The sequence below is a fragment of the Bubalus kerabau genome, chromosome 16 (genome assembly GCF_029407905.1).
Source record: "Bubalus kerabau isolate K-KA32 ecotype Philippines breed swamp buffalo chromosome 16, PCC_UOA_SB_1v2, whole genome shotgun sequence".
NCBI classification, from domain to species: Eukaryota; Metazoa; Chordata; class Mammalia; order Artiodactyla; family Bovidae; genus Bubalus; species Bubalus kerabau.
The window spans coordinates 49,194,232-49,206,923 of NC_073639.1; the positions used below are offsets into that span (position 1 = coordinate 49,194,232).

Here is a 12,692-nt window from a genome sequence, read left to right on the forward strand (position 1 = left end):
CTCGGTCAGCGCCTGCGCACTCCCCCGGCCTTGTTCACCCGCGGTCACCTGGGCCCAAGCCCTCGTTCAATCGTTCTGTTTTGCGTCCAACTCGTCCGTCCGCTCCTCCCCCGTCCCGTCCACCCCCTCATCACATACTTAATTACCTGTTAACGTTGACGAAGCACATCTCGTCCTTGCCCTGATAAAACCTGCGGTCCAGGGAGGAGGGGACACACATCAACAAGTAAATAACCAATTAGAAAATAAGGCTAGGCCAGACAGGCCGAGCAGCTTGAGAAAGGGAGGTGGTGGTTGAGTGCCTGGTGGTTGAGTGCCTATTTTCAGTTGGGGGAAGGGAGTCAGAAGACGCCTAATAGGCTAAGCTGGGATATAAAGGTCCACAGGGATAATTTGTTTTCTCCTGTGACCAGGGAGATGGTCCAGTGTGTCTATCCCTGGTTTCACTCTTGCTGCCACTAAACACCATCTGCACTGCAGACAGGGTGAGCTTAAAAAATTGAAAATCGTCGTCTTCCAGGTTTCAACCTTCCCCATTTGCTTAGAATGAAATTCAGATTGCTTGTCATGACCTTGTCCCTGTTTCTGCATGGTACTTACTTACACTGTTTTGAATTCTATTATCTGTATGGAGTATGAGAATGTAACCTCCTTTTCTACTTTGCTCATAGATTTAGCTCCAGGGCCTTGAAAACAAATTGCCACATGGTGTGAAAAGAAGCGAAGCGAAAAGCAAAGGAGAAAAGGAAAGATATAAACATCTGAATGCAGAGTTCCAAAGAATAGCAAGAAGAGATAAGAAAGCCTTCTTCAGAGATCAATGCAAAGAAATAGAGGAAAACAACAGAATGGGAAAGACTAGGGATCTCTTCAAGAAAATCAGAGATACCAAAGGAACATTTCATGCAAAGATGAGCTCGATAAAGGACAGAAATGGTATGGACCTAACAGAAGCAGAGGATATTAAGAAGAGATGGCAAGAATACACAGAAGAACTGTACAAAAAAGATCTTCATGACCCAGATAATCACAATGGTGTGATCACTGACCTAGAGCCAGACATCCTGGAATGTGAAGTCAAGTGGGCCTTAGAAAGCATCACTACAAACAAAGCTAGTGGAGGTGATGGAACTCAGGGAGTTGGTGATGGACAGGGAGGCCTGGCGTGCTGTGATTCATGGGGTTGCAAAGAGTTGGACACGACTGAGCGACTGATCTGATCTGATCTGATGCTCAATAAAGGGATTCCTTGGTGGTTCAGACAGTAAAGCCTCTCTATCCTGCAATGCGGGAGACCTGGGTTCGATCCCTGGGTTGGGAAGATCCCCTGGAGAAAGAAATGTCAAACCACTCCAGTACTCTTGCCTAGAAAATTCCACGGATGGAGGAGCTTGGTGGGCTGCAGTCCATGGGGTCACAAAGATACGACTGAGCGACTTCACTTCACATGCTCAATAAAAATTAGCTGAATAAACCAATAATTTTCCATCCCTCTTATTAGCTTTGATTTTCTTAAAGAAATGAACCAAGTGTTGCTTTTTCAAAAAAAATTTCCATCACTAGTGATAAAGCTGGCATGTAATATGCTTCAATAAATATTTGCTAAAGAGGATAAAATAGGACCACAGCACAGCTGGGTAAACACTGCTACCTTGTACAAGGTAGTACTGGAGAACAAGAATATTATGAATAATAAAATGCATCCGGTCTTTCCTCCCTGTGTGGCTTTGGAACAGAGTGGCCAAGAACACATGGTCTCTGAGGAGAGAACTGGTGATTTCACTGAAAGACTCCATTCCTTCTAGTTCCTTCTATCCTGTGGGGGAGAGGCAAGGAGAAGAAAACTTCAGCTTCCAACACTACTTGGTTTCTCTGTATTGTGTTTTCACATGAATGAAATAAATACAACTAATATCTTATTTTAACTTGAACAGTAGTTTTCTATGAAAGACAAAACAAACAAGCATATAAAAAGGTCAATTTATTATACCTTTTGTTTGGTGGGATATCAGTGCCCTTTAAAACCCTACTATTCAAGTACAAATGATTATGTTTACAAAGTATTTACAATTTCAGTCTTCTTTCTTTATATTTTAAAACACAACAACTATCTGGACACAACAGTTAACAAAAAATCCTGAAGGTGGCAAAAGGGAAAGCCTCTGCCTGAGGAGGCTCACTTCAGTCTCCTGCTTCCCCCAACCCTCTGACCACCACCCGGCCCCCACTAGAACAAATGTCTCTGAATCAACGAAAAACTGGGTGACTGATATTTCCACGGTGGCCAATTCCAGTTTGACAGTGTTTGGCTGCTGTCTTTATGTTTTATGTTCTGAAGATTTCTTTCAATCATTACCACTGCACCGGGGCTGGGGGGGGGTGGGGGGTGAGGACCCTATTCTGCAAGGTAATATGGGATTCTGCCAACAGTATCAATCTGAGGAAACCTGGAAAACACCACCCTAAACTCACACTTAAATATGTAAAGTTTGACCTTTAAAACAGAAGGTCAAGAAAACAATACACTGGAACTTTTACCTACAAATGACACTATTGAAGACTATGAGGTCAGTGGCGACATCTAGATGTTACTAAATTGAGTGATACCAATGAAACTATTTTCTCTCCCATATCTTGCGACAGGAAATTGCAAAGGAAACAACTTCTTTCACTCACATGGTAAGACAGGGCAGGAGTTCCACACTGCAAATATTCAGACTCCAGTTCTGTTCTCTTAGAAGGCTTTTGAGAGACTTTTCTATTTTTCTTCTAGTGTTCTAGATTAATAGAGGACTTCTATTCAGGCAGCTATTTCTAGGATATTCTAAACAATCAACATTTCACCACCATCTACAAAGAGACCGTCAACACTCCATGACAGATAAGAACAAAACCATCAGCTGCACAAATTAAAATAAGCTGAAAAGGAGAATTCCTTTTTAGTTTTGCACATTTGAGGATTTAAAAAAATGTAGAAACTCTCCTCAGCACTCAGCTATGAAGTATTTCCTGCACGCAGTACTCTCTCATCACAGCAGGTACCAAAGCACAATGATCAAGTCAGAAGGCAAATTACAGTGTTCTGTTTTGGTATGTTCAATTTATTGAAATGTTAAATCCCTCCCACTTTCAACACCTGATTTTAACTTTTTTCCAAATTTCGTGCCAAGAAGGCAAAAATGAGCTGCTTAGTTGGTTTCACTAAGGTATCAATTGCCATACTGCTGTCCACATCAATTGATGGGAAATAAGAAAAATTCAGGACAGAACACTTTCCTTTTTGTCATAAAAAGTGATATAAAGGGGGAGGAAACTGATTAAAATGAAAAATCTCTTGGTATGCTAAAACTTTTCCTTAGTACACAGAGACCTCACACAACCTGATCTCCAGGACCAAAACTGTAAAATATGCAGCGGAGACAGAGCAGAGAGGGTGTCATCAGACGTGTGCCTTTTCCTTGGGTGGACACTTCCAGGTAAGCAGACATCATCACCCAATCAAGTCTACTGCAGTTGCCATAGTGGGAAAAAAAAAAACAACACCTAAAAGCAGCAAACACAGGGCCGCCTCTCTGCCCCTCAACCATGGGGCTGCCACGCCAAAGAGCTTGGACAGCTCCCTGCTTTAGGCAGAAACCCAAGCAGCCAATCTACTCACAGATGAGACATCATGACAAGTCTAGTATGAAGATGCCACCACATCCATTTCTGTAGATTATACTTGTAGGTACATAAACACACCACCTGTACAGAGACTTCTCACCTCCGCAGGTCACGCCTGGGCTGGGCCTGAAAGCAAAGGGGCGATGCAGGCTGCCTGCCCTCAGTGGGCATCTGGCCCCACCCTGCACTCAGCAGTGCACTCTGCAGTGTGACGACCCTTGCACAGCACTCTGGGCCCTGAACCACTCCCAGATGGGAGCCTCACAAAGTCTTCGGGAGCTGCCTCAATACTCTAAGTCCAATTACAAGTTTATCCAAAACCTGGGAAAATACTGTGGATGTACTGGGATGGGAGCAGTCCCAAAGGTTCCGTTTACATGGAAACTGGTCACTCTAGGGGAAGCCACACCAGTGCTCTTTGGAATGAAAATTCAACCTCAGGTCACTTCTGTTCAACACCAGCTGGGGACACGTTATAAATGTGCTTCGATGTGTATCAGTACTAAGCCTCTCCTTTAAGGGTCCAAACAAGTCACATTTTAGGAGGGAGGGGAAAAACCACACTGGTTTTCTCTGAGATGACCTACCTTAGATGTTAGACAGTTTTCCTCCTCCCATACTGTGTTTTCAAATAGGAATAAAGAACCAAACAGAGGCAGATGCTGTCAGACCACATTTTAGCTTCGTATGGTCTACTTTATGACTCACTGCACCTTCCAAATGGCTGCTTGCAACGTGCAAAACACTGTACACTAACAGAGAAATTCTAGCTGGCTTTCAAGACCCAGCACTATTGCTCTGGAGGAGAAATTAAAGGTCAAACATCTAGGAAAAACTGCCACTGTCACTTTTCGATCAGTCACGTAACACAGAAAGGGTGTTCGCTGAGGATTGCTGCTCCAGGTGCTGAACATCCCACAGGACCCAGTCCCAGGGTTCAGTAAATAAAGTCCATCCCGTCTTGGTGGGACGGTGGAACGCACAGGTAGCCTGCCTGGGGCTGCCCCTCTGTCCCAACTAGGGGCACGGAGGTTTGGTGGGCGTCTTTAACCTGACGGCAGGGACCCTCATCTGGAGCTTGGGCTGCTGGTTCGGGCTGTCGGAGGTGGCTGGCACCTGGGCAGGGGTGGGGACGCCAGGGGTCTGCAGCTGGGCGGCTGCTGTGGTCACCACTTGCTGCTGCATGAGCTTCTGCTGCACAACCTGTGCTGTCGCCGTCACTGCAGGGATCATCTGGACCTGCTGCCCAGCAGCTGTCGCCTGGGTGAGAGTCACAGTCTGTGGGGAAGCCTGAGCCAAAAGAGAAACACACAGTGTCGAAAATACATGTCAGATGACACACAAAATTAAACACTCTTGGGTGTGGGAAGGAGGGGTGTTTAGAAACTTAGCTAGCACGAATGCATCTGTGAAGTGTAAAAACTACCCAATATATCAAAATAGGACCTCCAGTTTCTAACCAAACAAAAGTCAGAACACTGAACTATTGGTGCTTTTAGGCTAAAAGTGGATGATGCCTCTGGGGAAACGCACAAGTCGACGACTGGGGACTGTCAGTGCTGGTGTTCAGCTTCTAATACCATTTGGTTTCTTGAAATCTACGTGCCAGCGTGATTTTGAACAAAAGAAAATTATTTTAAAGCACTGCTTTTATACTACCACATTTCTCAGCAGTAAATAAAATGGTAAGAACCCAAAAGCTAGGCTCTGTTAGGAAGGTGTGTTAGGTTGGTGCAAAAGTAACTGCTGTTTCGGATTGTGAATTTTAAATCATTGTACTAGGCTCAAACACATTTTTATTAGTCAAAATAGGAACCATTAAAATCAACACATTTTTGCCAATGGGAAGTAAGTTTGCTTATTCTTCTACCATAAAAATCTGTGCTTCTAGATTCAGTGAATTCTTGAAAAGCATTTTCTGCATCCTGCTTGTGGTGAACGTGTTTTCCCTGCAAAAAGCTATCAAGAGATGAGATGAGTATGGTGGATGAGGCAAAAGTTCACAGCCCAATTTTTTCAACTTTTGAAGCATTGGTTGTGCGATGTGCAGTCGGGCGTTGTGAAGAATTGGGCCCTTTTTATTGACCAATGCCAGCTGCAGGTATTGCAGTTTTCAGTGCATCTCATCGATTTGCTGAGCATACTTCTCAGATGTAATGATTTTGACAGGATTCAGAAAGAATTCAGAGAATCAGACCACCAGCACACCACCAAACAGCGACCATGAACATTTCTGGTCCAAGTTTGGCTTTGGCAAGTGCTTTGAAGCTTCTTCTTGGTCCAGCCACTGAGCTAGTTGTCGTATAAATAATCCACCTTTCGTGGCACGTTACAACCTGATCGAGAAATGGTTCGTTGCTGTGTACAGTAAGAGAAGACGGCACTTCAAAGCAACGATTTTTTTTCATTTGCAGTCAGCTCATGAGGCATCACTTATTCAGCTTTTTCACCTTTCCAATTTGTTTCAAATGCCCAGGGATTGTAGAATGGTTGATGTGGAGTTCTTCAACAATTTCTCAGGTAGTTGTAAGAGGATCAGCTTCTATGATAGCTCTCAATTGGTCATTGTCAACTTCCGATGGCTGGAAACTACGCTCATCTTCAAGGCTCTCGCCTCCTTTGGAAAACTTCTTGAACCACCAGTGCACTGTGTGTTTGTTAGCAGTTTCTAGGCCAAATGCGGAGAAGGCGATGGCACCCACTCCAGTACTCTTGCCTGGAAAATCCCATGGGCGGAGGAGCCTGGTGGGCTGCAGTCCATGGGGTCGCTAAGAGTCCGGCACAACTGAGTGACTTCACTTTCACTTTTCACTTTCATGCATTGGTGAAGGGAATGGCAACCCACTCCAGTGTTCTTGCCTGGAGAATCCCAGGGATGGGGGAGCCTAGTGGGCTGCGTCTATGGGGTTGCACAGTCGGACACGACTGAAGTGACTTAGCAACAGCAGCAGCAGCAGCAGGCCAAATGCGTCACTGATATTGTGAGTTTTCTTCCCTACTTTACAACCCATTTTGAATTTGAATTAAAAAAAATCACTCAGATTTGCTTTTTGTCTAACATTTCCATAGTCTAAAATAAATCTAAAATAAACAGGAAGTAATACATCATTAGCAAAAAACATTAAGCGAGAACTGTACATTAAAATGATGTATAACACAACCACATTTATTAAGAATGTATTCTGATATCAAACAGCAAATTTCAATAATGCAAAAACTGCAATTACATTTGCACCAACCTATAAGTCCTGGTTGCTGCCTGTATTATTCTACTTCTGAACTCAAGGTCAATACGAGCAGATTCTCTTTTCTTTGTCTCCCTAAAACTCATGTGTGGTGGCTTCAGCTGTCAGGATACACCTAAGATTACTGGCTGAAGGAAGAAGCCCAGAAATGAGCCCCTTCTCTGTACACATGACACTGAGTCTGAACACATCTGTTCAGGCTTTTTCCTGCCAGATTAACGATATCAAGTGTTTTCCCCAAAGTTAATTGCTTTTTCTATACTATGAAAATGACAAGCAGTTCTCTGGGAATTAAAATTCTGTTTCTTCAGAGAGAAACCGAGATCTCTCTCTGTGAGTACCTCCTAGGTGGCTCTGGTCTCCGGATCCTACCTGTTGGGAAGCAGAGGCGACCTGCTGGATGCTGGCCACGGGTGTCTGCTGTTGGACGACTTGAGGGATTTTTGCAACCTTGGACAAAAGGAAAAAAGCCAAACACAGAGGCCGAATCAGTGTGTGCACGAAAAGAGATTTCTCACCCTTTCTCTCCTTCTCAGCTCTTAATGCAAAACAAAAACAAAACAGTGGTCAGATGCCACAAAATAGCAACTCTTAAAGTGTGCTCACCTGGAACCCAGAAAATTGGTTATTGCACTTTTGCACTGAATAACAACTGTCTTCCTAATCTGTAATCATCTGTAATCTGAGGCTTTACTGGTCTCATATTTCAGACAGTCACATTTTTCTTTTCCTAAAAATCTCTGGAAGTTTACATGAGAGAATTAAGTGGAAGACGGGACATGTGGGCACCACTCCAGGCGTGCTTCCACTGTTAAGCGCCCTGGACCCCCGCCACGGGTCGGCCCTAGTCCCGAGACGTGCCACCAGGTGGTGCCTTCATCACTGTTCTTCATCACAACCGAGATATCTTTACAAAACAAAATTTTCCACCCGATGGTCACTTTTTGTAAACCTGCATATCATGCTGTCTTGACAATAAGACAATTCAGGCCATCTGTCTACTCAGGGCTTCAGGGGCACTGGCTCACAGAAGCAGAAGGGGCTCCCGAGTAGGCAGCTGCTGGGGGCCATGGAAACCCTGCTCAGGCCTCTAACTGGTAGAACAGGGATGAAAATAAGTCATGCCCAAGATAATACTGGAGAAAATGTGAAATTATATGATGTACTTGCAAATAACAAGCTCTGAGTAAACATGAATTCTCATTAAGAAATTAAAATTAATCAAAAGACATTTACTAGTTTACTATAACTTAAATCAAAAACTGTGAGTAGAATTTACTGAGATCAAAGCAACCCCTGACTGAACCCTGTGTGTTCCTCTGACAGGAAAGATGGGCAATCAGCTGCTATAGCACACGGGCCACAGCTCAGATGGACAGACACTGAATATGCTGAAATGCCGTGGATAAAACCAAGGTGACATCTATATTTTGTTTTTATTTTACCCTAGCCCCTCTTTATTTTTTTAATTGGAGGATGATTGCTTTACAATACTGTGTTGGTTTCTGCCATACAATAATACGAATCAGCCATAACCATATAAATATCCCCTGCCTCTTGAGCTCCCTCCCACCCCTCCCATAAGGTGACATCTCAAATGCATCAATAAATTTGCAGACAGTCCAGAGCTCCCAGTTCCAAAATCTAAGCAAAGAGGGGAGACCCCAAGCCATGACAAGGCTCCCAAGACCCTGTGCTGCAGGTGAAGCCTTAGACTGGGTTTTCACCACCCCCCGGGTGTGGCAGACAGGAGACGCGTCCAAACCTGCTCTCAGGGGGAGCTAACAGGAGGGCCTCATGCTGCCCCCTTCAGCTGCAATCCTGTCACTCAAAGGGTCTGTGAGGAGGTCACCTGAGACTTCAGTGGTGGGCAGGGGAGGAGGAGACACAGGCTGAGAGACCAAACCCTCAAGCCACAAGCTCATGTGGTCCTGATTGCACCCACAGAAGCCTAGCAGAAGGAAGAACCTACCTTCCACCCAAACCTCAAAGCCTTCCCACAAACAAGCTTCAAGGGAAACTGGCTCACAACAAGACAATTTCTATAAAGACAAAAAAACCCACAGTTCCTGAAGCAAGAACAGTGGAAAAGAAATAAGTAAAATCAGATGAACCTTGACTTCAAATAGAGGAATTACCAGACATGCACAAAATAGTATGCTGCTCTGCGCAGCCTGAAAACACATGTGTGAACAAGAAACTACAAAGACCAAGCAGATCTGAGATAAAAACAAACAAAACTTCAAAGAATAAGAATAAAATAAGTATCACCAAAATTAAAATTCAATGGGCAAACTTTTAACAGCAAATTAGACCTAACAAAAGGGAAAATCATTGAAGAGGAAGGCAGGTTAGAGGATGTCACTCAGAATACAGCACAAAGAGACAATGAGAGGAAAACACAAAAGACTGAAGGTGCGTGGAAGGCGGGAAATGGAGCAGCGGTGGCATCTACTGCAATAACGGCTGGCCAATGCCCAGGTTCCAGGGGATCGACAGATACCAAGCCAGGGCGTCATGGCATTCATAAAACCCAAGACAAAGAAAGGCACTTTCCAGGCAGTGCTAGTGGTAAAGAATCTGCCTGCAACGCAGGAGACACAATAGACGTGGGATTAATCCCTGGGTCGGGAAGATCCCCTGGAGAAGGAAGTGGCAACCCACTCTAGTACTCTTGATTGGGAAATCCCACGGACAGAGGAGCCTGGCAGGCTACAGTCCGTGGGGTCACAAATAGTCAGACATGACTGAGCAGGCACACCCAGAGCTTCTTTGTAGTTTGATGCTATAGGAGGTGTTTGTCCAGGTGCAAGTATTGCAGCAAAAGGCCCCAAGTCCCAGCCTGCCTCAAGACCACCAGTATTTCTCAAGCAGCAGTTATACACAAGACACTGGGCTAAATGCTGAGATTACGAAGATGGACAAAGAAAAGATCTCAAAAGAAAACAAGAAAAGACAAGTTACATAGAAGCAGTGACCTGCTAGACAGACATCTGACTTCTCATCAGCAATAAAAGACCAGGAAACAGGGACAGCTGTTAATGTGCTGAGAAAATAAATGTTCATCTAGAATTCCACACCAAGCAGAAGTATCTTTCAGGAATAAGAGTGAAATATACACATTTTCAAACACTACAGGAAACTCCAAAGAATGGACTTCAAGCAAAAGACAAGTAGTTTTACACGAAAAGTGACAGTGCAACAGAAGGAAACTGTGACCACAGCACACGTGGGTGCAGAGGCTGGAGCAACAGTGTGACAGACCAGCGCTCAGAGCAGAGCTGAGAGGGGCTCGTGCTGCTCTGTGAAAAGGCGCACCTGCACATGGACATTTTAGGAAAACTGCTTCAGAGAACCCAGAGAAAACAGGCAATTTTCACACAAGTAGAGGAGAAAAAAGAGAAAGACAAAAATAAATAGACAAATGGAAGAAGAGAAGACAAGTAAGGCAGGATGAGAACACAGAGCAAGCTGAAAACCCAAACAAAATGGAAGCCAAAGGCCACCCTTCCAGGTCTCACCACAAAGGCAAGCAAATCTGTCACATCAGCTGAGATGCAGGACGAAGGCAGTGCAGCAGCATCTACCCGACCATTTCTGTGACATGTGTGAAACAGTGAAAATGAAAGACGGAAACAATGCACCAGAAAATTCTAACACAAAATGGGTGGAGTTCTCAGTTTGAGGCAGAGCAGGCTGCCAGACCAAAACAGTACTTCAAAGTAATAAAATTAGAAAGTTTAATTTATGTGTAGCTAATAATAAAGGGCTTCCCAGGTGGTGCTAGTGGTAAAGAACCGGCCAGCCAATGCAGGAGACCAGGGTCCAATCCCTGAGTCAGGAAGATCCCCTGGAAAAGAAAATTGCAATCCATTCCAATATTCTTGACTGGAAAATTCCATGGACAGAGGAGCCTGGTGGGCTACAGTCTATGGAGTCGCAAAGAGTTGGACATGACTAAAGTGACTTAGCATACACACAATAATAAAGAACCTAATATAAAAAGCAAAAATAGAAAGGAACATAAGGAAAAACGGATAAATCCAAAATCAGAATGGGAGATTTTTTCTTCCAATTTTTGGACATGCCACGCAGCATGTGGGATCTTAGTTCTCTGACCAGGGATTAAACTCATGCCCCCTGCCTGCGTTGGAAGCATAGAGTACCAACTACCGGAGCTCCAGGGAAGTCCCAGAATGGGAGCTTTTAATACACCTGTCTCATAATTGACAGAATAAACCTGACCTGGAGGTGACAAAGGGAGCCCACAGCCACACCCTGCACCAACACAAACCATATCTCAGCACACTTCCCTGCAAGATCAGCGCTGGGCCGGGGCTGGAGTGTGAAGAGCAGCAGAGGGTTTGGCCCAGGTAAGGTCAGGACGAAACTGCTGTCCCGGGGCTGGAGGAGGAGTCGCAGTGCACAGGAGGATCTCAGGTAGTGGAGGTGCACACCTCCAGGGAGCCATCCTCAGGCAGCTGGCATGAAAACTGTGCCCGGGATCGGGGGGACGACACGACTTCCCTGTTTGTCCAGTGGTTAAGAATCCACCTCCCGATGTAGGGGATGCAGGTTTGATCCCTGGTTGGGGACTAAGATCCCACATGCCCCAGAGCAACTAAGCCCAAGCGTTACAATGCAAGATTCTGAGAGCCAAAACGAAGACCTGCCGCAGTCAGGAAACGTAATAAAAACAAACAAAAACCCTGTGAGGAATGGCAACTGGCTACAGATATGAATCTGGACTCATCAGCAGAGATGGGCTCATAGCCTCACGACTAGAGTGACCACGAGGAGAGTGGTGCAGACAGAGGGTTTTTAAAAAGACAAAACACCAAACAAGCAAAGGAACAAAAACTTGTAGCCAACTAGATCAAGAAGGGAATTTTCTTATGTGCTGAAGGATGAGTTTAAAAACTCAACCCTGCAGAATGACCAAGGAGAGCGATGTGGCCGAGCTTCCTATCTGCTCCTGCCCTACAAGGCCTCGTGAGCAGGAAGAACGGGAAGGAGGAAGGGGAAGGTGTCGCCACCAGGACTCACAGGTGACAGTGTCAACACAAATGATAGAAGAACAGACTGAGGCTGCAGGATTCAAAAGTCAACACACACAGTGCCTTAGAGACACATAAAAGAGAGGGAACTCACAGTAGAACAGCAGAAAATGCTACTACTCAGGAATAAAGCCGGGATGAGCAATAAGATCCTTATGGGAAAAAAACAAGAAACTTACTTGAAGGGCCTTAAACAAGATTTAAACAGTAAAGGGTGTCTCATGTTGGTGAATCTGAAGTCAAGGCTGCAGAGATGTCTACTCTCCCCCAAACTGATCTACAGGGTCAATGTATTCTAACAAAAACCCCATCAGTTTGATTGTGATGTGAACACTTAATATGCTGACTCAAAATTCAGAACTTCTGTTTGTAAAGTGAGTGAGAAGATAAGCTACAAGCTGGGAAAAGTATGACATAGACCCGAAGGTGAACGCCAGGATATACTACTGCACCAGGAAGCCCCGAACAGGCTCGTCCCTTGAAAGGGGCCCCAACAATCAGCAGATTCACCAAGAACAGAATCATACGGCTGCTAGAGGAAGGCAGACAGCAGGCCAGGCCGGCATGGGTGGAGGCCAGGGGACCACATAGCGTCTCAGCGGGGTGTGTGCCCAAGCCCCACACCCTGTCCCAGACATTACATGTGGCGCTTACATGCAGGACCCACAGGATGTGTGACACTGGGCTGGGCAGCACGGGGAGCAGGAGAGGGAGAGCTCATGAGTTC

General features: G+C 45.1%; 1 protein-coding gene and 1 long non-coding RNA gene across 9 annotated transcripts in view; one reads left to right on the forward strand and one right to left on the reverse strand.

The window, feature by feature from the left end:
- The first annotated feature begins 22 nt into the window (after nt 1-22).
- On the forward strand, nt 23-1,917 carry LOC129630121 (uncharacterized). Its single transcript, XR_008703542.1, has 2 exons — nt 23-226; nt 672-1,917. It is a non-coding gene; the product is annotated as an uncharacterized LOC129630121 (long non-coding RNA).
- Nucleotides 1,918-1,964: 47 nt separating this feature from the next.
- The window catches only part of EP400 (E1A binding protein p400), a 110,789-nt gene continuing 100,061 nt past the window's right edge, over nt 1,965-12,692 (reverse strand). For all 8 annotated transcript variants that reach the window (XM_055550466.1, XM_055550465.1, XM_055550463.1 and 5 more), the window contains 2 exons: nt 7,281-7,358; nt 1,965-4,953 (listed from right to left, as the gene is read on the reverse strand). In XM_055550466.1, coding sequence (XP_055406441.1) covers nt 4,681-4,953; nt 7,281-7,358 — 351 coding nt within the window. In that variant the 3' untranslated portion in view covers nt 1,965-4,680. The remainder of the gene's footprint in view (nt 4,954-7,280; nt 7,359-12,692) is intronic.